At 44.3% G+C, this 26,471-nt stretch overlaps 1 protein-coding gene and 1 long non-coding RNA gene across 4 annotated transcripts; one reads left to right on the forward strand and one right to left on the reverse strand.

Annotated features, from left to right (window-relative positions):
• The first annotated feature begins 1,883 nt into the window (after positions 1–1,883).
• LOC139558743 (zinc finger protein 706-like) lies at positions 1,884–8,028 on the forward strand. Of its 3 annotated transcripts, none has more exons than XM_071374139.1 (4): positions 1,884–2,036; positions 3,743–3,884; positions 6,700–6,827; positions 6,965–8,028. In XM_071374139.1, exons 2-3 carry the CDS (start codon positions 3,750–3,752, stop codon positions 6,793–6,795), a joined length of 231 nt encoding a protein of 76 aa, XP_071230240.1. In that variant the 5' UTR covers positions 1,884–2,036; positions 3,743–3,749; the 3' UTR covers positions 6,796–6,827; positions 6,965–8,028. The 3 variants fall into 3 exon arrangements, 2 of the variants coding, with proteins under 2 accessions (XP_071230240.1, XP_071230241.1); XR_011671633.1 differs by having other exon boundaries at positions 1,946–2,036; positions 6,700–6,865; XM_071374140.1 differs by having other exon boundaries at positions 2,024–2,091.
• A 3,597-nt stretch (positions 8,029–11,625) lies between these two features.
• LOC139559371 (uncharacterized) lies at positions 11,626–23,367 on the reverse strand. The gene is made up of 2 exons (XR_011671749.1): positions 23,261–23,367; positions 11,626–12,064 (listed from the first exon to the last, which is right to left on the reverse strand). It is a non-coding gene; the product is annotated as an uncharacterized lncRNA (long non-coding RNA).
• Positions 23,368–26,471: the final 3,104 nt, after the last annotated feature.

The following is a 26,471-nucleotide window of genomic DNA, read 5'->3' on the forward strand; positions in this document are numbered from 1 at the left end:
GTTAGAAATATTGTTCCAGTATTCACTTTTTTGAACGTGTTAGAGTTTCGACAGGAAACAAAGTACATTCCTTTCACCAAAGCTGGAGGGGATATGAGAGAGTCTTCTTCTACCTTAATTTACGATAGGGTGTGGAGGTGTCAAAACCCCCACACCAGTTCCCTCCTCCCCTCTGCGGGTGAGAGGAGGTCTGGTTATTGTCAACCATTGCCAAGCTGACCAATTGTGAGCCTCACAGGACAGTCATGGACAGTCAGGACAGTCATGACATGATCAATGATGTTTACTCTCGTGTACGGCCGGATATTGGAAGGTCGTTATTTGCAGATGATGGGGACTTATGGAAGAGGGGAGGAAATGTGCCATACATAGTCAGGAAGGTACAGGAAGCAATTGACGAGGTAGAGCGGTGGGCATTAATGTGGGGATTCAGGTTCTCTGTAGAGAAAACTCAGACAGTGTTCTTTACCAGGAGGAAGGTGGTAGATGAGGTATGCTTGAGGGTATATGGGAGAAACTTGGAGAGGGTGAGGGCCTTCAGGTTGCTTGGGGTATACTTTGACACTAGACTGACCTGGGCAGAACACATTGAGAGAGTGGTGGGAAAGTGTTAGAAGGTGCTAAATGTGATGCGCTGTCTGACAAGGAAGGAGTGGGGGGCTGGGCGTTCCTCATTGAGGACCATGTATGTTGCATTGATCCGATCTGAAGTAGACTATGGCAGCATAGCGTATGGTTCGGCAGCCCTGGCCTCATTGGAAAGGCTAGATGTCATACAGGGGCAAAAATATGTAGTGGGCCGTTTCGGAACTCCCCAGTGGCTGCACTACAGGTGGAGATGGGGGATAGGCCATTGCAGATAAGGAGACAGCAGCTGGCAATGAATTAATGGGTTAACCTACAGGGAAATGTGGTGTCTCATCCTGCGAAAGGGATTTTACAGGCATGCTGGGAACATGAGTGAAGACAGAACACAAGCTTTGGGTGGTTGGGTAATTCCCAGGCGAAGGAGATGGGACTGTATGGGAGGGAGTTTAGTCCAAAGGTAGCTATCCCTGTGAATCCACCATGGCTACTCCCACCTCCAGTAGTTGATCTAGAAGTGTTGGAGAGACTACAGAAACGTATTACAGATCATATGGATGTGTACACGGCGGAGCTGACGGCAATGCTGTTGGCTTGCAGTTGGTGGAGAAAGTCAAGCCAGACATAGTAGTTATTTGCTCTGATTCATGTGCGGTGTTGATGAGTATCCAGTCCTTTAGCTCACAGAGCAGAGAAGACATGCTTAATGAGGTGCTACAAACCCATGGCAGGATTAGACAAATGGGTATACAGATAAGATGTACTTGTGTCCCAGCCTATGTGGGGGTGGAGGGGAACAAGGCAGTTGATGTACTGGCTAAACAAGCACTTAGTAGTGGAGATGTTGATGTGGTAGTTTTAATGCGCAAGGCAGAGGCAAAAATACTGATTTGGACAGTGATGGTGCAGAGATGACAGGAGCAGTGGAATAGAGATACTAAGGGAAGGCATTTCTTTCAAGTACAGAGGAAATTCGGCGAGGGGAGATTGGCAGGAAAGGACAGAAGAAAGGAGGCTATTTTTACAGGATTAGAGTGTGACATAGCGGATTGAATAATACCTTAAATGTAATCGGAAAGCATACAACAGGAAAGTGTGATTATTGCCAGGAAACAGAGACCGTGGAGCATGTATTGCTACAGTGTGGGCTTTATCAGAGGGAAAGAGAGAGGCTGAGATCTAGTATGAGGGAGAAGGGGGTATAGGAAATGTGTTTAAAGAGTATATTGACAAGAACGTCATTAGAAATAGTCTCAAATAGTTTGTTAGATTTTTAAAAGCAACGGGGCTGGCAGGTAGGATTTAGTTTCTCCCTGTCTCTGGTCCGCACTCCAGTACAGTAGGTGGCGGTAATGCACCATAACGTTGGATGCCAACCAGCGATAAACCTCACCGAAGAAGAAGAACAAGAAGAAGAAGAAGAAGAAGAAGAAGGGCGAAGCAACGCGAAGGTATTTTTTTCAAAAATTAACATTTTGTTTATTAGATTGAAGAGCACATATATCGGTTTGTACAACTAATAGCCAAATAAACACTTGGGTAACGTTTGTTTTGGTTTAGCTATTCAGTTCTGCAATGTCAGCTAAATAGCTAGCTGGCTATGCCACACGTGAAATAGTTGGCTAGCTAACTGATAGGTTAACGTTAGCCATTGTTGTTAGAACTGGCTAACCATGTTGTATTTTGTTTCAGTTCGCGCCGCAGACGTGTTGGTCTTAGCTATTATCATTAAACTACGCCAACTGTTACTAATTAATTGGCTAGCTTACTAGATAGATGCTGGCTTTGATTGCTAGTTAGCTAGCTCTCTGCCAACCGAACTAAAGTTGGCTAGCTAGCTACAATGCAAGAGCGAAGTATCAAGACGGGGTATAGTCATTAGTGTACACCGTAGCAAACAGTTGCAAAACGTTTCGCAACGTAAACGAGTTTTTATTGGACACAGGTCAGTTCTTCATATTGAATACATCCCAGCTAGCCACTGTACTGGAATGTTCTGTTGTGGTTCTTGTTTTATGCTCATCACATTCTTACCAGAATAGACGATAATAAACCTAGTTTAAAATCTCTTATAAAGTTGGATTTGTAGCATAAACTGGGAATTTTATGTTTTTGATTATGATTGTCTGTTTCATATGTGCAAAGTCGTTAAAACGATGTCAACTTTAACAACATATTTTAGCCATTAAATAGTATAGCATGCCTACATCTTAAATCAATAAATCAAATGTATTTATAAAGCCCTTCTTACATCAGCTGATGTCACAAAGTGCTGTACAGAAACCCAGCCTAAAACCACAAACAGCAAGCAATGCAGATGTAGAAGCACGGTGGCTAGGAAAAACTCCCTAGAAAGGCCAGAACCTAGGAGAAAACCTAGAGCGGAACCAGGGTATGAGGGGTGGCCAGTCCTCTTCTGGCTGTGCCGGGTGGAGATTATAACAGAACATGGCCAAGATGTTCAAATGTTCATAAATGACCAGCAGGGTCAAATAATAGTAATCACAGTGGTTGTAGAGGGTGCAACAGGTCAGCACCTCAGGAGTAAATGTCAGTCGGCTTTTCATAGCCGATCATTGAGAGTATCTTTACCGCTCCTGCTGTCTCTAGAGAGTTGAAAACAGCAGGTCTGGGACAAGGTAGCATATCCGGTGACCAGGTCAGGGCTCCATAGCCGCAGGCAGAACAGTTGAAACTGGAGCAGCAGGTGGACTGGGGACAGCAAGGAGTCATCAGGCCAGGTAGTCCTGAGGTATGGTCCTAGGGCTCAGGTTGTCCGAGAGAGAGAAAAGCATACTTAAATTCACACAGGACACCGGATAAGACAGGAGAAATACTCCAGATATAACAGACTGACCCTAGCCCCCAAACACATAAACTATTGCAGCATAAATACTGGAGGCTGAGACGGAATGGGTCAGGAGAGCTATACATCTTATAGCCAATCTGTTACATAAACTATTGTTTACCAAATACTAGCTAGCTATATAATCTAACAGAATCTCTTGTTTAGTTGTCAGCTGGCTAGTGTCTTGTGTAGCTGAATTCACTTGTACGTTCTCTAAATAGATGGCTAGACTTCTGACGGAGACTGAGATACTAGTATCAACAGATAAATACAAATGGGTAGCATTTTTTATACGTCTGTTTCTCTCAGGTAGGCCATGGCTCGCGGTCAACAGAAGATTCAATCCCAGCAAAAGAACGCCAAGGCGGCAGCTGCTAAGAAGAAGGGAGCGGCAGCAGACCAGAAGACTGCAGCCAAGGCAGCACTGGTCCACACCTGCCCCGTCTGTCGGGTGAGTGTTAGTGGTTGGTACTGTATGTGCCTTTAGAAGGCAGGCCAAACTCATTTTGGTGATTCCTGGTATATCATCAAAATAAACTGCAGCATGTTTTTGTAATCATTCAGCCGTTTTTACCTGATTAAGTACATAACCATTAGAAATTAATGTTGAACGTTCAATAAAATAGTCCTAAAACTTCAGTTGAAAATGATGGTGGTGCTGCTTTCTGTTGACAATGTGTCCAAATCAATAACCAATATGCAGAAACAGTTTGTTATATTGAAGACCTAAACATAAAATGTACTATCTGCTCATACATGTGCAACAATAATAATCATAGTACTTTTGTATTAACGGCACACACACCAAAAACCCTGTTTTGACAAGTGACAAATAACTGATATCAATTAGGGGGGAAATCAGGTTGTATGCGCTCTTGAAACCCACAATAAATTTTAAAAAACATGTTAAACTGGAGGTTTTTTACATCACTGGTTAGAGAACAACTTGCAGAAGACGGTCAGATAGGTTTTTGGAGTGATTCATTTTGCTTTGGGGTCGACCAAGACAGGAAGACAAATGCAACACTTATTTGTGAATCACTCATATCGATATCACATTGAAATCAATTGTGCGAGAGGGGGAGATGAGGTTGCACGTCCTGTTAAAACTAACGCAGCTCAAAAACCAAACGGAATCTGGGAATAATGTGTACATCACTGGTTAGAGGACAGTTTGTAGTGGACAGCTAGCTAGGCCTACGTTTAGAAGTGTTGCATTTTGATTCAAGTGCAACACTTTTTTTGTTAATCACTTCCATCAATGTCACGCTGAAATCAATAGAACGGGGGTGTAGCGCTGTTTGAAGTAACACTATTCACACTTGGAATAAACTATACACGGTTGGTTAGGTCAACTTGTAGCGGGTTTACATCTATATCTTGGAATGTCAGGTGTTGATTTCAGGAGGGAACAGACCACTTTTTTGTTAGTTATCTTTAACTTAAACGAATCACGACGCGACATAGGATGTCTACAGTGATAACGGTTAGCTGCTATTTAAGTGACAGTTTGACTGTCATATCCATGTATTGGTGTGTGGCCATCGACTTTTATAGAGAGACAGCGTTTAATTTTCTGTGCCAATTCATTAACTTTTGTGGCATTTCTAAGTCCTGCATAACCCAGCGCGTGTGACAAAATCATCGGTACAAAACCGAAGATATTGATCTGTTTTAAGCAATCAATCATATGTCATCTTGAAAATTATACACTTTTATACTAGCATCAACAATCTGAGGTGAAATGGATGTGTAATTACACCACATTTTCTGGGGGGAAAATGCAAGCTTGTGTAAGTAAATTATTAACACAAACTGACCACATTAGGGAAATTAGCAGAATATACCATTTACTATGGCAAAATATTTCAACATGTCCATTTAAGATGATAGTATACACTATATATACAAAAGTATGTGGACACCCCGTCAAATTAGTGGATTCGGCTATTTCAGCCACACCCGTTGCTGACAGGTGTATGAAATCGAGCACAGAGCCATGTAATCTCCATAGACAGACATTGGCTGAAGAATGGCCTTACTGAAGAGCTCAGTGACTTTCAACGTGGCACCACCTTTTCAACAAGTCAGTTAGTCAAATTTCTGCCCTGCTATAGCTGCCCCGGTCAACTATAAGTGCTGTTATTGTGAATTGTAAACGTTTATGAGCAACAGCGGCTCAGCCGTGAAGTGGTAGGCCACACAAGCTCACAGAACTGTTTATCGGGTGCTTTATGAAATGGGTTTGCATGGCCGAGTCGCCGCATACAAGCCTAAGATCACCATTCACAATTCCAAGTCTCGGCTGGAGGGGTGTGAAGCTCGTCGCCATGGTACTCTGGAGTAGTGGAAATGCGTTCTCTGGAGTGATGAATCACGCTTCAAAATCTGGCAGTCTGACGGACAAATCTGGTTTTGCCCGATGCCAGGAGAACTCTACCTGCCCCAATGCATAGCGCCAACTGTAAAGTTTGGTGGAGGAGGAATAATGGTCTGGGGCTGTTTCATGGTTCGGGCTAGGCCCCTTCATTTCAGTGAAGGGAAATCTTAACGCTACAGCATACAATGTGCGTCCAACTTTGTGGCAACAGTTTGAAGGCTTTTTCCTGTTTCAGCATGCACCCATGCGCAAAACGAGGTCCATACAGAAATGGTTTGTTGAGATCGGTGTGGAAGAACTTGACTGGCCTGCACAGAGCTCTGACCTCAACTACATCGAACACCTTTGGGATGAATTGGAACGCCGACTGCGAGCCTGGCCTATTGCTGAAATTCAGTCCCCGAACTCACTAATACTGAATGGAAGCAAGTCCCCACAGCAAGCCTTCCCAAAAGAGTGGAGGCTATTATAGCAGCTATTATAGCAGCAAAGGGGGAACCAACGCCATAGGCCCATGATTTTGGAATGAGATGTTTGACGAGCAGCTGTCCACATACTTTTGGTCATGTAGTTTGTTGCCCACTGGCAAACTATTGCAACAATGACATCTCTTTCTCACTCATTTAACTATTTAGAGTAAAATAATGCTCTCAACCACAATTTAACCGGGCGCTCTAGACTAGAGCCTCCATAGTCTGTACAGCAGCCTGAACGTTTGACATCTCTACCTTTTTTAGGTTTCTCTTTGTGTCTAGTCCATTGTACTGGCCTGTGTGATGTGTAGTACTTTGATGCATTTTATTGCTTTGTTTATTGTTTGTCACCTGAAAATTCGGTCTCAGCCAACAATTGTTGATGTCCTCCGTCCCTTACCTGACCCTTACAGACGCAGGTGCCGGACCCGAAGACGTTCAAGCAGCACTTTGAGAGCAAGCATCCCAAATCCCCAATGCCCCCAGAGCTGGATGATGTTGAGGCTTAAAAGACCAACACACACAATGGACCTACAGCTGGGTTAAGATGCTCTCATCATTCAGACTCCCAGTATACATGTTAGAAGCAAACTCTTGCCCTATGCTAAAGTTTTATTTTGTATGACTCAATATTGTGGATATGTTGTCACTCATCGCCTTTCATGTTGTGATTCACAGACACAGGATGACCACGATTGGAGCGCTGCAACTGGAACTAAATGGCGTCAAAGAGACAAAACACTGAGACCCCTGGACATGGGTGGGGGAATATGTGTGACAATGACCTAAAATGGGGGCAGAGGCACACCAGCACCCCATCTTATATGTCCAACCACCCCTCAACTTCAAGCACCCACCCATTGAAGCACCCATCTTAATTATATGAGCCCACTCTACCTACTTTCCTTTTCCCTATGCTGCTTCCTTCATTCATTCCTGATTCAATACACGTCTAAAAGTGTCATGGTGTTACTGTTTTTCCAACTTTTTCTCATTTGTGTACCGCTGTCTTACTTTTACCCCCAACTCTTTTCTATACCTCCTCTATACTCTTGTGCAAATCATTTCTGCTTTCTTTGAGAATGGTGTCATAGTGGAAAAGATGTGTTAATTGCCCAAGACTGAGCCTTGTTCTGCCTGTAAAAGGCCCTGGTCGACACAGTGCCAAAATCCCTTTTGATAGTCGCCGGGTCCACGTTGTAACAATTTTATTTTGCATTTGACCATTTCCAAGAACTGTAGCAATATATATGAAAGCATTCCTCTGCCTATTTGATCCATTCAGAAGGAAAGCAGTGAATATGTTTTGTGTGTGAGAGAATATGTATGCCTTGTAATGCTAGCAGAAAATGTGTTACTTCCAAATGCAAGTTAAACGCCATTCCGTCTATACTGATACCAGACTAATGCATACTTATAAGTATTTTCAAATGTATTTCCAATATACTGAAATGCTATGTAGCTGAACAGGAGTGACACTGTCAAGGATTGGAGTTTCTGGAGGTCTGTGTTCACTGGCATTTCCTCTCACTTCTGCATCAAATCAACCTCTACAATATATATTCTACTTATTTTATTACAAAAATAGCAGTACACAGTCCTCCATAAATATATTGACAATGACACATTCCTGTGTATTGGATCCTCTGTACATAGAAAAACTGCAAAAAAAATAGAATGACATTTGCCATTGCTACTAACTTGTACTGGTTAAAAGTATGATTAAAGAAATGCAAAGAAAATGTGTAGTAATTTTTGTCACGCACTTATAGTCCATATATTTAGTGTTTTAATTGAACCATGTGTAGTACATCTAAAAGAGACAATGAGAAATTCATGGTTCAACAAGACAACATAGCCATCAAAAGGGTAGAAATGTAGCATTGTACTTATGTCACAGTACTTTACAGCTTTGATTGGATACATAGAATATACACTGCTCAAAGAAATAAAGGGAACACTAAAATAACACATCCTAGATCTGAATGAATGAAATATTCTTATTAAATACTTTTTTCTTTATATAGTTGAATGTGCTGACAACAAAATCACACAAATTATCAATGGAAATCAAATGTATCAACCCATGGAGGTCTGGATTTGGAGTCACACTCAAAATTAAAGTGGAAAACCACACTACAGGCTGATCCAACTTTGATGTAATGTCCTTAAAACAAGTCAAAATGAGGCTCAGTAGTGTGTGTGGCCTCCACGTGCCTGTATGACCTCCCTACAACACCTGGGCATGCTCCTGATGAGGTGGCGGATGGTCTCCTGAGGGATCTCCTCCCAGACCTGGACTAAAGCATCCGCCAACTCCTGGACAGTCTGTGGTGCAACGTGGCATTGGTGGATGCAGCGAGACATGATGTCCCAGATGTGCTCAATTGGATTCAGGTCTGGGGAACGGGCGGGCCAGTCCATAGCATCAATGCCTTCCTCTTGCAGGAACTGCTGACACACTCCAGCCACATGAGGTCTAGCATTGTCTTGCATTAGGAGGAACCCAGGGCCAACCGCACCAGCATATGGTCTCACAAGGGGTCTGAGGATCTCATCTCGGTACCTAATGGCAGTCAGGCTACCTCTGGCGAGCACATGGAGGGCTGTGCGGCCCCCAAAAGAAATGCCACCCCACACCATGACTGACCCACCGCCAAACCGGTCATGCTGGAGGATGTTGCAGGCAGCAGAACGTTCTCCACGGCGTCTCCAGACTCTGTCAAATCTGTCACATGTGCTCATGTGCTCAGTGTGAACCTGCTTTCATCTGTGAAGAGCACAGGGCGCCAGTGGCGAATTTGCCAATCGTGGTGTTCTCTGGCAAATGCCAAACGTCCTGCACGGTGTTGGGCTGTAAGCACAACCCCCACCTGTGGACGTCGGGCCCTCATACCACCCTCTTGGAGTCTGTTTCTGACCGTTTGAGCAGACACATGCACATTTGTGGCCTGCTGGAGGTCATTTTGCAGGGCTCTGGCAGTGCTCCTCCCGCTCCTCCTTGCACAAAGGCGGAGGTAGCGGTCCTGCTGCTGGGTTGTTGCCCTCCTACGGCCTCCTCCACGTCTCCTGATGTACTGGCCTGTCTCCTGGTAGCGCCTCCATGCTCTGGACACTACGCTGACAGACACAGCAAACCTTCTTGGCACAGCTCGCATTGATGTGCCATCCTGGATGAGCTGCACTACCTGAGTCACTTGTGTGGGTTGTAGACTCCGTCTCATGCTACCACTAGAGTGAAAGCACCGCCAGCATTCAAAAGTGACCAAAACATCAGCCAGGAAGCATAGGAACTGAGAAGTGGTCTATGGTCACCACCTGCAGAACCACTCCTTTATTGGGGGTGTCTTGCTAATTGCCTATAATTTCCACCTGTTGTCTATTCCATTTGCACAACAGCATGTGAAATTTATTGTCAATCAGTGTTGCTTCCTAAGTGGACAGTTTGATTTCACAGAAGTGTGATTGACTTGGAGTTACATTGTGTTTAAGTGTTCCCTTTATTTTTTTGAGCAGTGTATGACAACGGGTGATGTAATTATCTGAATTACTGTAGATTTGAATAGTTTAATAGTGAAGTATGGTTATCCTTCTTTATGAAAGAGGCAATGGGTGTTATTCATATACCATTCTCATACTCAAAATCAATGTTTTATACTGAACAAATATATAAATATAACATGGAATGTGTTGGTCCCATGTTTCATGAGCTGACGTAAAATATTCCAGGAATGTTTCATAAGCACAAAAAGTTAATTTCTCAAATTTTGTGCATAATTCGTTTACATCCATGTTAGTGAGCATTTCTTCTTTGCCAAGATTATCCATCCACCTGACAGGTGTGGCATTTCAATAAACTGATTAAACAGCATGATCAGTAGACAAGTGCACCTTGTGCTGGGGACAATAACAGGCCACCTTAAAATGTGCAGTTTTGCCACACAACACACTCAGTTTTTTCTCAAATGTTGATGGAGCATGCTGACTGCTGGAATGTCCACCAGAGCTGTTGCTAGAGTATTAATTTCAGAGAATTTGGTAGTTTGTCCAACCGCAGACCAAGTTTAACCGACAGCCCAGGACCTCCACATCCGGCTTCTTCACATGCAGGATTGTCTGAGATCAGACACCCCGATAGCTGATGAAACTGGGATTGCACAACTGAAGAATTTGTAAGAAGAAACCGTCACAGGGAAGCCCATCTGCGTGCTCGTCGTACTCACCAGGGTCTTGACCTGACTTCAGTGGACAAATGCTCACCTTTGATTGCCACTGGCACGCTGAAGAAGTGTGCTCTTCACGGATGAATCCTGCGTCGCTGATGTCAACGTTGTGAACAGAGTACCCCATGGTGGCGGTGGGGTTATGGTATGGGGAAATAAACTACGGACAACGAACACAATTGCATTTTATCGATGGCAATTTGAATGCACAGAGATACCGCTATGAGATCCTGAGGCCCATTGCTGTGCAAGTAATCCACTGCCATCACCTCATATTTCAGGATGATAATGCGTGGTCCCAAGGATCTGTACACAATTCCTGGAAGCTGAAAATATCAACATTTTTCCATGTCCTGCATACTCACAAGCATGTTTGGGATGCTCTGGATCGACGTGCACGACAGCATGTTCCAGTTCCCGCCAAAATCCAGCAACTTTTTTAAAAAATCAAAAAGGAGTGGGACAACATTCCACAAGCGTCAATCAACAGCCTGATCAACTCTATGCTAAGGTGATGTGGGCTCCCGAGTGGTGCAGCAGTCGAAGGTACTGTATCTCTCATGCAAGAGGCATCACTGGTTCAAATTCAAGCCGCATTATTATTATTATTATTTGACCCTGCTGGTCATCTATGAACATTTGAACATCTTGGCCATGTTCTGTTATAATCTCCACCCGGTACAGCCAGAAGAGGACTGGTCACCCCTCATACCCTGGTTCCTCTCTAGGTTTCGGCCTTTCTAGAGTTTTTCCTAGCCACCGTGTTTCTACACCTGCATTGCTTGATGTTTGGGGTTTTAGGCTGGTTTCTGTACAGCACTTTGTGACATTAGCTGAAGTAAGAAGGGCTTTATAAATAAGTTTGATTGATTGCATCACATCCGGCCGTGATTGGGAGTCCCATAGGGCGGGGCATAATTGGCCCAGCGTCGTCCGGGTTTGGCCGGGGTAGGCCGTCATTGTAAATAAGAATTTGTTCTTAACTGACTTCCCTAGTTAAATAAAGGTTAAATTAAAATATATATATTAAATTAAATGTGTCCCACTGCATGAGGCAAATGGTGGTCACACCAGATACTGACTGGTTTTCTGATCCACGCTCCTATCTTCATTTAAAAAGGTATCTGTGACCAACAGATGCACATCTGTATTCCCAGTCATGTGAAATCCATAGATTAGGGCCTAAAGAACATATTTTAATTGACTGATTTCAGTAAAATCGTTGAAATTGTTGCATGTTGCGTTTATATTTTTGTTCAGTGTAAATACATACTATTTATCCGCATATTTCCAGATTATTGCTATCAACTGCTGGTTGCAAGGTATATCACCCTGTTTGTATCTTTTGGAACAATGGTAGTGAAGTTTATTAAAATGATGTAGAATAGATGGGCCACCACAGATGTCACAGGCATCCACAGGTCTTGACCACCATGTTGCGATGCTTCTTTAGGATCACATTGTTGTTGTCGTCGTAGAAGAGTACAGAGATGGGACTGAGCTTGGTGGGTGCGCAGCACGCTTTTGGAACCTCATCTGGCTTCAAAAGGTGAACCTGCCATGAAAAAAGGTCAGACTGACTTATTCGTACATACACTTTGATATAATCAATGATAATATCCTGTTTATAAAAGAGATATGGATTATTATTATGCAGATGCTTCAGTGCTCTCCTACCTCAGTGGGTTGTGGCTTCGCCCCCCTTGTCTGAATGTGGTCAATATGTTTTAACCCCGGGTTGTCTGTGCTCCACAAGACTTTATAGCACAATGAGGCAAAGCCTAGACTTTCAGAAGTTCAACAACAACAACAACTTCCATGAAAACAAGCTAAAACATTTCAATGGGCCATTGACCTAGCTAGTGACTTTAAAAAAACATTTGGTATTTTTGTTTAATATTATACACACACAACATAGGAAAGACTCTGGTGACAAAATAGGGTCAATAGAATTAGAATGATTACCAGGAATTGTATAGGATTCCAACGGTAACCATATAGTTCCAAACTCATTTCTATGGCAACACAGCTGTCAATTTTGTAAACAACAATTTTTAAATATATGTGTTGCCATGAGACATCTAACCGTTAGAACATATCGGCATTCTATTGAACGTTTTCTGTGCGAAAACAAGAACAACTTCAATTTGCTGTTCAACAACAACAAACTTGACTGATTTGTGAGACCTGAGATTGAAACAACTGGAAAACTGGAAAATGCCTGGGTGCTTTTCAAGATTGACGGAGAGAGTGCGAGGACGTCGGCAGCCTTCTGCGGTGACAGGTTGTTTAAATTCATTTGTGGGTTGTTTTTGTTGTCTTTTTCCGTTTTGCAGAGTTCGCGATCGTCGGGAGGTGGACAGCGACAGGGACTTGGAAGAGGGTATGTGGAGTTTTAAACTTCTTATTTTACCACATTCAACATTGACAATGTAATTTGTGAAATGTTGTGTATTTCTGTAATCCTGACTTGCAAGCTAACCTTAACTTTAGTAATTGTTGCTAAGCGATGCACTTTTGCTAGTAGTACTAGCTAGCGTGCTACGTTTTACGTCCTAATAATTGTTTGTTTGTATTCCTCTTCCTCATTTTAGAATCAACTGTACTGGATGAGGTCCAGTTGGATGTGCCACTGCTGCCAGTTATCCTTCATGTCCAGGATGCTGCCATCATCCTTGAGGATGTGCCGACTATCCTTGAGGTACACTTTTCAGAAAGTTTTTGGTTTTATGTTTGAAAAGTATCCCACATATTCATTCTTAAAATCTTTGTTGTCTGCTTTAGGAGGCCACTGGTAATTGGCAGCTGATACCGATTAGGTTCAGCCCCCTGTACTGTGGGCCTGTTGTGATCAGGGTAAGAGAAGCACACAGAGTCACATCACCGTTACAATGTTTGCTGTTTCTAACCTGAATGTATTGTAATGTCCCCCCCCTCTTGTGCAGAACAATGCCGGTCCGGTGGCTAAAGCTTGGAGAACTTTCCAGTTCATCAGCCCCATTATCACCTACATGCGTGGGGGATCCCAGGTATGTGTCTTTGTAACTACCTAGTCCTAATCTACATTGTCAGAGTCATGTGATCTTGATGGAAACGTGTTACAGCGATGGCTGATGTTGTTTTGTTGATGTTACTTGTTGTTTCTCTCCACAGCAGGTGGTGGTGAGGATGCACCATGTGAGTAGGGTTCGAGGCCTGGAGACTCAACTGGTGTGGGCCATCTCCAAGGAGACCGCCAGGCTTAGTCCAGAGGGCATCCCCTACTGTGTCACCAAGGTGCAGTCCGTCACTTGGATCCAGGTAAGATGTAAATACTACTGAAATAGTATTAGATTTTTCTTCACTTATTCCATTTGACCTTAACATGTCGTCTCTCTCTGTCAGTATGTGGCTGGCAGGGCGACCCAGTATGCATCTCACCTCCGCCACGAGACGTCTGTGGACGTGACGCTTGGCTGCTACCAGGTAAATAAAGGTTTTCCTATGTATATAGAATACCAATTACTGTGCATTTTTCCATTAGATATGCTCTGTTTTCTAATAAGGTGTGTGTGTGGTAAACAGGTGTGTTGTGTGTGTTTTTGGAGCAGCAGACTGATGTCTCGGTGGTGTACGCCACTCTCCACATGGGGCTGGACGGGCTGCTCTCCTCCTCGGCGTGGTCGGAGGCTGCCTCCGTCTCTACGCCCACCAATCAGCAGTTCACTGAGCCAGAGCCTGAGGGCCACAACTGCTATGAGGTCAGATGTTAGACACACAGCTACACATTCTATTGACTAGTAGCATTAAGATCCTTCCATTGACCCATTGTTTGTCATGTCATTGCATTGGTCACTGATGTTGAATGTTTGTTCTGTTGTTGTAGGGCTGGGAGGAGGACCTGCTGCCTGAGGAGAGGGAGGTTCCTCTGCTAAAGTGAGTTCCTCTAAATGTCTGTGTAGTCTGGGCTTGTCAGATGCTGAAGGATAGTGGTCACCAGGCTGTTATCCCCATTGACTCTAATGGTTGACATGCTCCATTCCCTCCCTCCCACAGCCTCTACCTTACCACCAAGAGAGTGGAGGACATCGCCCTGAGGCTCGTCTCCCTGCGCCAGGCCTTCACTGTGAGTGGACCCACTTTTTTCTTTTTTCTCTCTGTATCTTCTTGTTCTCTCTGTCTCTTAGAGGAAGATGGGTGTCTCACCCTAACTATTCCCTCTTCTTTAGACACTGCTTGGTTCCACCTTGAGCAGGAACTATCTGTTTGTGGCGGGAAAGGTCCTAATTTTTTATTTATTTTTTTATTTCACCTTTATTTAACCAGGTAGGCTAGTTGAGAACAAGTTCTCATTTGCAACTGCGACCTGGCCAAGATAAAGCATAGCAGTGTGAACAGACAACACAGAGTTACACATGGAGTAAACAATAAACAAGTCAATAACATGGTAGAAAAAAAGAGAATCTATATACAATGTGTGCAAAAGGCATGAGGTAGGCAATAAATCGAATAATTACAATTTAGCAGATTAACACTGGAGTGATAAATCATCAGATGATCATGTGCAAGAAGAGATACTGGTGTGCAAAAGAGCAGAAAAGTAAATAAATAAAAGCAGTATGGGGGGTGAGGTAGGTAAATTGGGTGGGTAGTTTACAGATGGACTATGTACAGCTGCAGCGATCGGTTAGCTGCTCGGATAGCAGATTTTTAAAGTTGTTGAGGGAGATAAAAGTCTCCAACTTCAGAGATTTTTGCAATTCGTTCCAGTCGCAGGCAGCAGAGAACTGGAAGGAAAGGCGTCCAAATGAGGTTTTAGCTTTAGGGATGATCAGTGAGATACACCTGCTGGAGCGCGTGCTGCGGGTGGGTGTAGCCATCGTGACCAGTGAACTGAGATAAGGCGGCACTTTACCTAGCATAGCCTTGTAGATGACCTGGAGCCAGTGGGTCTGACGACGAACATGTAGCGAGGGCCAGCCGACTAGGGCATACAGGTCGCAGTGGTGGGTCGTATAAGGTGCTTTAGTAACAAAACGAATGGCACTGTGATAAACTGCATCCAGTTTGCTGAGTAGAGTGTTGGAAGCTATTTTGTAGATGACATCGCCGAAGTCGAGGATCGGTAGGATAGTCAGTTTTACTAGGGTAAGTTTGGCGGCGTGAGTGAAGGAGGCTTTGTTGCGGAATAGAAAGCCGATTCTTGATTTGATTTTGGATTGGAGATGTTTGATATGAGTCTGGAAGGAGAGTTTGCAGTCTAGCCAGACACCTAGGTACTTATAGATGTCCACATATTCTAGGTCGGAACCGTCCAGGGTGGTGATGCTAGTCGGGCGTGCGGGTGCAGGCAGCGAACGGTTGAAAAGCATGCATTTGGTTTTACTAGCGTTTAAGAGCAGTTGGAGGCCACGGAAGGAGTGTTGTATGGCATTGAAGCTCGTTTGGAGGTTAGATAGCACAGTGTCCAAGGAAGGGCCGGAAGTATATAGAATGGTGTCGTCTGCGTAGAGGTGGATCAGGGAATCGCCCGCAGCAAGAGCAACATCATTGATGTATACAGAGAAAAGAGTCGGCCCGAGAATTGAACCCTGTGGTACCCCCATAGAGACTGCCAGAGGACCGGACAACATGCCCTCCGATTTGACACACTGAACTCTGTCTGCAAAGTAGTTGGTGAACCAGGCAAGGCAGTCATTAGAAAAACCGAGGCTACTGAGTCTGCCGATAAGAATATGGTGATTGACAGAGTCGAAAGCCTTGGCCAGGTCGATGAAGACGGCTGCACAGTAATGTCTTTTATCGATGGCGGTTATGATATCGTTTAGTACCTTGAGCGTGGCTGAGGTGCACCCGTGACCGGCTCGGAAACCGGATTGCACAGCGGAGAAGGTACGGTGGGATTCGAGATGGTCAGTGATCTGTTTGTTGACTTGGCTTTCGAAGACCTTAGATAGGCAGGGCAGGATGGATATAGGTCTGTAACAGTTTGGGTCCAGGGTGTCTCCCCCTTTGAAGAGGGGGATGACCGCGGCAGCTTTCCAATCCTTGGGGATCTCAGATGATACGAAGGAGAGGTTGAACAGGCTGGTAATAGGGGGTGCGACAATGGCGGCGGACAGTTTCAGAAATAGGGGGTCCAGATTGTCAAGCCCAGCTGATTTGTATGGGTCCAGGTTTTCCAGCTCTTTCAGAACATCTGCTATCTGGATTTGGGTAAAGGAGAAGCTGGGGAGGCTTGGGCGAGTAGCAGCGGGGGGGGGGCGGGGCTGTTGGCCAAGGTTGGAGTCGCCAGGAGGAAGGCATGGCCAGCCATTGAGAAATGCTTGTTGAAGTCTTCGATTATCACGGATTTATCGGTGGTGACCGTGTTACCTAGCCTCAGTGCAGTGGGCAGCTGGGAGGAGGTGCTCTTGTTCTCCATGGACTTTACAGTATCCCAGAACTTTTTGGAGTTAGAGCTACAGGATGCGAATTTCTGCTTTCCCGAAAAGCTGGCCTTTGCTTTCCTGACTGACTGCGTGTATTGGTTCCTGACTTCCCTGAACAGTTGCATATCGCGGGGGCTCTTCGATGCTATTGCAGTTCGCCACAGGATGTTTTTGTGCTGGTCGAGGGCAGTCAGGTCTGGAGTGAACCAAGGGCTATATCTGTTCTTGGTTCTGCATTTTTTGAACGGAGCATGCTTGTCTAATATGGTGAGGAAGTAACATTTAAAGAATGACCAGGCATCCTCAACTGACGGGATGAGGTCAATATCCTTCCAGGGTACCCGGGCCAGGTCGATTAGAAAGGCCTGCTCGCAGAAGTGTTTTAGGGAGCGTTTGACAGTGATGAGGGGTGGTCGTTTGACCGCGGACCCGTGGCGGATACAGGCAATGAGGCAGTGATCGCTGAGATCTTGATTGAAGACAGCAGAGGTGTATTTGGAGGGCAGGTTGGTCAGGATAATGTCTATTAGGGTGCCCATGTTTACGGATTTAGGGTTGTACCTGGTGGGTTCCTTGATGATTTGTGTGAGATTGAGGGCATCAAGCTTGGATTGTAGGACTGCCGGGGTGTTAAGCATATCCCAGTTTAGGTCACCTAACAGAACAAACTCTGAAGCTAGATGGGGAGCGATCAATTCACAGATGGTGTCCAGGGCACAGCTGGGAGCTGAGGGGGGTCGGTAGCAGGCGGCAACAGTGAGAGACTTATTTCTGGAGAGATACATTTTTAAAATTAGAAGTTCGAACTGTTTGGGCATAGACCTGGAAAGTATGACAGAACTTTGCAGGCTATCTCTGCAGTAGATTGCAACTCCTCCCCCTTTGGCAGTTCTATCTTGACGGAAAGTGTTATAGTTGGGTATGGAAATCTCAGAATTTTTGGTGGCCTTCCTAAGCCAGGATTCGGACACGGCAAGGACATCAGGATTGGCAGAGTGTGCTAAAGCGGTGAGTAAGGCAAACTTAGGGAGGAGGCTTCTGATGTTGACATGCATGAGGCCAAGGCTTTTTCGATCACAGAAGTCAACAAATGAGGGTGACTGGGGACATGCAGGGCCTGGGTTTACCTCCACATCACCCGAGGAACAGAGGAGTAGTAGGATGAGGGTGCGGCTAAAGGCTATCAAAACTGGTCGCCTAGAGCGTTGGGGACAAAGAATAAAAGGAGCAGATTTATGGGCGTGGTAGAATAGATTCTGGGCATAATGTGCAGACAGGGGTATTGTTACGTTCCCCAGTTTTCTGTGTTGTGGTATGTATTTGAGTGTGTGTTTCAGGAGATAGCTTCCTGAGTTCTTCATGGCTAATTGATAATTGGAGAGCTGACCACGCCCCCTCGTCAAGAAGCAGCTGACACTAATTACCTTTGCCACCTGAGGAATATAAAAGCCAGTGTTCTGTTCAGGAAAAGAGATCATAACTGGGAGATCATTGCTGAGAGAGGAGGCTGAGGGTGATATACTGTATTGGTTGTTCTCAGAGGGAGATGATTAGTGTGACCTGTATTGGTTGATTGGTTATGTCTTGTGTGTCAATAGGACGCAGTGTTTTGATTATTGAAATTGTTTGGATTGTTCTGTTTCATTTGTTCCCAGGGGGGAAGGAGAAGGCACTTTGGGAGTGCTTAGGCAAGAGGCCCGCGGGCATACATATACCCGTAGTATATTCATTGTCTAGGCACACTAGGTAAGACCTGGGTGGACCACCCCCTGTATTTTGGTTAGGGCACCAGGTGGTGCTAAGATAGGTAAGTAGTGGGTAGGCAGGTTAGATGGGGAAGTTTTGATATTTACTTTCTTTGCTTTGGTTCCGTCCAGCCCCTTTTCCCCATATTACCGTAAGGAAATAAATCCTAGTAACGGTAAAATCTGCCTTTGTCGTCCTTACTCACGCCTACAGTCCATACCTCTTACACTTCACAGGGAGTTGAGTTGCAGCAGGGAGTTGCGTTCCCTCTTCTCAGAGGCGTGCGTAACATAACCTTCCCCCCTGGGAACAAAGGCAGGGGACTGCGAAATTATGTTACGCACGCCTCTGAGAAGAGGGAACGCAACTCCCTGCTGCAACTCAACCCCCTGTGAAGTGTAAGAGGTATGGACTGTAGGCGTGAGTAAGGACGACAAAGGCAGATTTTACCGTTACTAGGATTTATTTCCTTACGGTAATATGGGGAAAAGGGGCTGGACGGAAGCAAAGAAAGTAAATATCAAAACTTCCCCCTTTCCTATCTAACCTGCCTACCCACTACTTACCTATCTTAGCACCACCTGGTGCCCTAACCAAAATACAGGGGGTGGTCCGCCCAGGTCTTACCTAGTGTGCCTAGACAATGAATATACTACGGGTATATGTATGCCCGCAGGCCTCTTGCCTAAGCACTCCCAAAGTGCCTTCTCCTTCCCCCCTGGGAACAAATGAAACAGAACAATCCAAACAATTTCAATAATCAAAACACTGCGTCCTATTGACACACAAAAGACATAACCAATCAACCAATACAGGTCACACTAATCATCTCCCTCTGAGAACAACCAATACAGTATATCACCCTCAGCCTCCTCTCTCAGCAATGATCTCCCAGTTATGATCTTTTTTCCTGAACAGAACACTGGCTTTTATATTCCTCAGGTGGCAAAGGTAATTAGTGTCAGCTGCTTCTTGACGAGGGGGCGTGGTCAGCTCTCCAATTATCAATTAGCCATGGAGAACTCAGGAAGCTATCTCCTGAAACACACACTCAAATACATACCACAACACAGAAAACTGGGGAACGTAACAGGTATGGAGGGGCGCGGGTACAGCGGAGGCAAGCCCAGGCACTGGGTGATGATAAGAGAGGTTGTATCTCTGGACATGCTGGTCTCAATGGGTGAGGTCACCGCATGTGTGGGGGGTGGGACAAAGGGGGTATCAGAGGTACGGAGAGTGGAACTACAGGGTCCATTGCAAACCAAAACAATGATAATGAAAACTAGCCTGAACAACAGTATGCAAGGCATATTGATATTTGAGAGAGACATACAATAAGGCATAAAGTGATTGCAGGTCTTGATTGGGAGAGCTAGCTAAAACAACAGGTAAGATAACAGCAGCAATAACAGGGTGCTAGTCTAACACAGCAACAACAGGTAAAAATGGCGACGCCTAGGCAGAGAGGGTCGGATTAACTACACACAGATCCTGAGTTAAAGCACAGAGCCGACAGATAAAACACAAATAAACAGAATGGAGTACCGTGAATTAATGGACAGTCAAGCATGCATCAGCTATGTAGCCAAGTGATCATAGTGTCCAGGGGGCAGCCGTAGATGGAGCAGGGAGGCCTCCACTAAGCTAGCACGCGGCGTTTAAAGTTAGTAGCCCGGGGGGTGGTCTGCTCAGACGGAGGGGGTCTGCTCAGACGTGGTCGTGTCGACAGAGAATCCAGAGAATCCAAGCCGAATGGCGAAAGAGAGGTTGTGAATTGTAGAATTGTGTTTGCTAACTGGTGCTAGCTTCGTGGCAGTGGCGCTAACTGCGCTAGCGGCAAGCTAGCTGTGAGGATCAGAAGTAGTGGCTCAGGGATTACGGCAGGAATCCGGCGTTGTTGTCGAGAGACAGTCCGATGCTGGTAAATTGGTGAGTAATATCCAGGCTAATAACAGGGCTGGTGTCTGTGCAGAAGGTAAAAGCTACTAGCAGCGGCAAAAAAATGGCTAAATTAGCTTGTAGCTGATTTAGACCAGTTGTGATGGATTGGCAGGGCTCTGTGTCGGCAAAAAAAAGGTCCAGTCCAATTGGCAAAAGAGGTATTGTAGCCCAAGAATTCGCTGGTAGACCTCTTCGGCTAGCCGGCAGATGGGCCTAGCTCGAGGCTAGCTCAAGGCTAACTGGTGCTTGCTTCGGGACAGAGGTGTTAGCCAGTAGTAGCCACTCGGTTGCAGCTAGCTAGCTGTGATAATACGGTGTAATTGTCCAGAGCTTGCGTCAGGAATCCGGTGATGTGGTAGAGAAAAAGCAGTCCTATATGCTCTGGGTTGATATCGCGCTTGCAGACTGGCAGGTATTGGCCCGGTATTGAAGCTGGCTGTGTCCGAGTTAAGGGCGAAGACCGCAGCAGTGGCTAACTGACTACTAGTTATCTGGCTAGCTTCTGATTGGGGTTACGGTTCTAAAGTATAAAAAAAAATAGCAGGTCCGTACCACATTGGGTGAGGCGGAATGTAGGAATGTATATTCAGTTCCTAGATGGAAAGTGAAATTAAAATATATACGAAATGTATACGAAAAATACGAATACTATTTACACGGGACAGACAGGACAAAGACACATCCGACTGCTACGCCATCTTGGGCGCACTGGTTCAGGCCCACCACATGGTAACTCACTAACTCATTATTCATTCAAGGGTAAGAGAGCGTCCTCAGTGGGAAATGTGTTCTGTTCACTAACATCAATGCTCTTTGCTTTGTGATAGGACGAGGCCGAATTCATCCGTGCCTATAAGGACTTTGTGGACTACCTGAGTGACCCCTCCAAGAAGATTGACATTGAGAGGGAGCTGGCTGAGGCAAAGGTGAGTTCATTAACTCTTTCATGTCTCACTTTGAGTTCTTCCACATGCATGTATTTCATACATCACAGTATCTGATCTTTTTGAAATCATTCCTGTTTTCTTGTCCTAGATCCATCATGTTAACCTGATAGATGTCCTCTTTGAACTGGTGATGTTTGGGATGATGACAGCTCAGAAGTCCCTGATGGTGGTAAGTAGCATCTCACTGGTAGATGTTTCGATGTCTCTCTCTTGGCAATTTCACTTCAATTTCTCTTCTCCTCCTCTGTTTCCTTTAGCACCCTGGTGGGTTCATGGAGCGTCTGTACGCTCTCCTGTACTCCTTCCTGCCTGCTGCTGCCAGCATTGAGCCAAAGGCTGAGAGATACCTGCTGCTGCTCAATGTAAGAGTCAAGAGTTTACTTCCTTATTCCTAGTTTACTTTTTCCTGATTAACAGGGTTTCAATGACGTTTTACAGGGAGTAACTCTCATTGTCTCTTTCCTCTTGATAAGCTAGTAACTCAGAGCCATTATCTATGTGTTGTGTGGTGTTCTCTTCAGGGTGGGCTGATGGCTCTGCTAGATGACATGTTTGGGCAGCAGCTGGCCTGGTACTTTAACCCAGTGTCTCTAGTCACTGAGCTCTCCAGACTCCTGGAGTACCACCTGGAGAACCTCATGGCCAGCATGTAGTCCTACTGCAGAGATCTGAAAGGCCACACTCTCTCTCTCTCTGTCTGTCCATCTTTCTCTCTCTCTCTCTCGCTCTCTCTCTCTCTCAGGATTTGAGGACTTGAAATGCTTCGTTGAACCGTGATTAGTTAACACCCATTAAATTAATGTATTCTCTTGTTTTCTCTCCCCACAGGATTCTTGTGACGCTTTGCCACCTAACAGCGATCTAGACACTAATGCACTACATTACTTTGCACTGAATTTTACATTTTTAAATAAAATAACTAGTAGTTCAAAAGCATTTGTCTCTGTCTTTTCATTTACTTGATTATTTAATCACTATTTCCTCTTCCTCGAGTTATGAGGCTAATATTACATGAACAATTATGCTTTATTCTTTGCATATGGAAATAAACAACAAAGTTTAGTTGATTTACAGGTACTACAGGCCCACACTTTATGGCATTGTATTGTGAAGTGTGATACTGTACTGACTCTACAAGCTGTTGAAAGTGTTCCACAGGGATGCTGGCCCATGTTGACTCCAATGCTTCCCACAGTTGTGTCAAATTCGTTCAATGTCCTTTTGGTGGTGGACCATTCTTGATACACCTACTACCATACCCTGTTCAAAGTCACTTAAATACCCTGTTCAAAGGCACTTAAATCTTTTGTCTTGCCCATTCACCCTCTGAATGGCACACATACACAATCCATGTCTCAATTGTCTCAATGCTTAAACATCATTCTTTAACCTGTCTCCTCCCCTTCATCTACACTAGTTGAAGTGGGTTTAATAAGTGACATCAATAAAGGATCATAGTTTTACCTGGTCAGTCTGTCATTTAAAGAGCAGGCATATAGTATAAAGTCGACCATTTCAGTCTTGAATGTAACTTCTCACTATCTGTACTCTACTTTAAGAGTCTGCCATTGTAGACTCAGTTAACTTGGGTATTTTACTTTCAATTTGCCATATTTCCCAATACTGTCTGAGCCAATTACCGTCTTTCCCACTGAAACCAATGTTATCGTTCATGTGAGAGAGGGTGTAGTAGTGCATACTGACCACTAGTTGGATCATAGCGTGGTTGGTGGCGTTCATGCAGGACCCCAGAGGGTATAGGCATTCTCCATCACAGTAGAAGGCAGAGTAACCCGTAGGAGCCAGGACCCAGTCCTAATGGAGAGAATACCATAGAAATAGAATGACTAGAACAGACTATATTTCTATCAGAAATACATACACCACATTGCACGTACTACACAAATGCCTTGCTTCCCTAAAAACACTAATTGTGTGTTACAGCAAATAAGGTGATACAATGTTAGCTCATGATATTATCTATTCAGTAGAATGAGTAGTTAAGGGAGACAGAAGCTTACCTTCCAGCCTAGGTCACTAAAGTTCACATATAATTCATGTCTCTTACAAGCCTGACGCCCACTGTTGACGTGGCTGTGATCTGAAAGGGACCAAACAATATGTTTTGAGACAGGACAGACTGTAAAGCACACTTTGGATGCATTGGATTTACAATAAAGACACAATTAAATGTAAACACAACTTAATTAATTTAGTAATTTGGATGAACTATGCCTTTAAACGTTGCATTAAACAAGCTTCACAACAAGACCTAAAACCAGTGTTGTCCACTGACCTTGTAGGACCTCACCATGTGTACTGGGCAGGGGCAGGTCATATTTGGGCTCCCTCTTGCGTGGGATGGATTTCAGGGCGCGTGGGGGGCGACAGGGGACCTGGCTGGCTCTGAAGAAGGGCAGTTTGCAGTGGGGGCCCCTTCGACCCACCAAGCCTACCCACCCAGCTAACAAGGACTGATAGAGAGAAAACAGTGTGTGTGTGTGTGTGTGTTTGAGATATAATTGTGAGGTTAACCAAAAATAACAAAACTCCATTTCTATGTATTTACTAAACAATTACATATACTATGACATTAGTGCTACTGCGCAGGTACTGGTGTTGTATTCTGAGTTAACTTGCCTCTTTATTCAAAGGCATAATAATCAAGACATTTTATAATAATAATCATTTTGTGGGAAATAACCTCCCCATCTGCAGAGCATTTCCTGACCCTGACCATAGTATTATCTCTATGAGGCTCACCCTCCTCTGTCTCCACATAGAGATGAATGCCCAGGTTGCTGCGGGGGTGCAGGACGTGACAAATAAACTTGAAACAGGGGAATGTTTATTGGTCGCTCTTGAAGTAAAGGGGAATTCAGATGTGAGGAATACATTTGACTAGTTGTAGAAAAAACTGGAGATCAATAAAAATAAGGTAAGGAGCAAGCGCTGCGTGGATATTAAGTGTGCCAAGCAGGTGCTGTATAGATTACAATATCATTTCTCTGACCTTTTGGAACAATGTAAACACTAAATACATTCTAAGCGTATCAGAATGCAATTTCCAAAATGGAAGGCTTATTTATTGTTGAAGCTAATTATTCAAGGCTAGCTTTATTTTCTTTTAAAAATAAAATGCTTGATTACATTTCAAATGATGAATGACTCATATGCTGTGTGATGACATGAACGAATGAAAGATTGATTGATACAGTAGCCTATATACAGTGGCAAGAAAAAGTATGGGAACCCTTTAGAATGACCTGGATTTCTGCATAAATGGTAAGACAATTTGATCTGATTTTCATCTAAGCCACAACAGTTGACAAACACAGTGTGCTTAAACTAATAACACACAAATTGTATTTTTCTTGTCTATATTGAATACATCATTTAAACATTCACAGTGTAGGTTGGAAAATGTGAACCCCAAGGCTAATGACTTCTCCAAAAGCTAATCGGAGTCAAGAGTCAGCTGACCTGGAGTCCAATCAATGAGACAAGATTGGAGATGCTGGTTAGAGCTGCCTTGCCCTATAAAAAAACACTCACAAAATTTGAGCTCGCTATTCACAAGAATCCTTGCCTGATGTGAACCATGCCTCGAACAAAAGAGATCTCAGAAGACCAATAAAAAAATGGTTGACTTGCATAAAGCTGGAAAGGGTTACAAAAGTATCTCTAAAAGCCTTGATGTTCATCAGTCCACGGGAAGACAAATGGAGAAAGTTCAGCACTGCTGCTACTCTCCATAGGAGTGGCCGTATGGGAAAGATGACTGCAAGAGCACAGCGCAGAATACTCAATGCGGTTATGAAGAATCCTAGAGTGTCAGCTAAAGACTTACAGAAATCTCTGGAACATGTTAACATCTCTGTTGACGACTCTACGATATGTAAAACACTAAACACGAATTTTGTTCATGGGAGGACACCACGGAAAAAGCCACTGCTGTCCAAAAAAAACATTGCTGCACATCTGAAGTTTGCAAAAGTGCACCTGGATGTTCCACAGCGCTACTGGCAAAATACTCTGGACAGATGAAACTACAGTTGAGTTGTTTGCAAAGAACACACAACACTATGTGTGGAGAAAAAAAGGCAAAGCACACCAACATCAAAAACCTATCCCAACTGTAAAGTATCATGGTTAGGGGCTGCTTTGCTGCATCAGGACCTAGACAGCTTGCTATCGCCGACGGAAAAACAAATTCCCAAGTTTAACAAGAGATTTTGCAGGAGAATGTTCGGCCAATCTGTCCACCAATTGAAGCTCAACAGAAGTTGCGTGATGCAACAGGACAACGACCCAAAACACAGAAGTAAATCAACAACAGAATGGCTTTAGAAGAAAATGCGCCTTCTGGAGTGGCCCAGACCTCAACCTGATTGAGATGCTGTGGCAGGACCTCAAGAGAGCGGTTCACACCAGACATCCCAACAATATTGCTGAACTGAAACAGTTTTGTAAAGAGGAATGGTCCAAAATTCTTCCTGACCGTTGTGCAGATCTGATCCGCAACTCAACTTGGTTGAGGTTATGGCTGCCAAAGCAGGGTCAACCAGTTATGAAATCCAAGGGTTCGCATACTTTTTCCACCCTGCAGTGTTAATGTTTACATGGTGTGTTCAATAAAGACATGAAAATGTATAATTATTTGTGTGTTATTAGTTAAAACAGATCCGATCAAATTTTATGACCAATTTATGCAGAAATACAGGAAATTCCAAAGTGTTCACATACTTTTTCTTGCCACTGTAGTTGATCACAAACTCAAGGAAGGCAAGAAGCCAGCAAATTCCTGTCCACTTTCCGAAGGTATTCACAATATTCTAATAATACAGGGGGTTAGGAAAGAAAACACTTGGCCTGGGGTCGTCCAGTGGTCTTGTGCTGTGGTGGAATGTCTCAC

Source organism: Salvelinus alpinus, chromosome 29 (assembly GCF_045679555.1).
Source record: "Salvelinus alpinus chromosome 29, SLU_Salpinus.1, whole genome shotgun sequence".
NCBI lineage: Eukaryota > Metazoa > Chordata > Actinopteri > Salmoniformes > Salmonidae > Salvelinus > Salvelinus alpinus.

What these genes read in the sequence shown, in the direction of transcription:
- LOC139558743 (XM_071374139.1), top strand. Translation starts at nt 3,750, where the DNA reads ATGGCTCGCGGTCAACAGAAGATTCAATCCCAGCAAAAGAACGCCAAG. An exon ending in ACACCTGCCCCGTCTGTCGG is followed by an intron (nt 3,885 to 6,699) that starts GTGAGTGTTAGT and finishes TGACCCTTACAG; the next exon opens with ACGCAGGTGCCGGACCCGAA.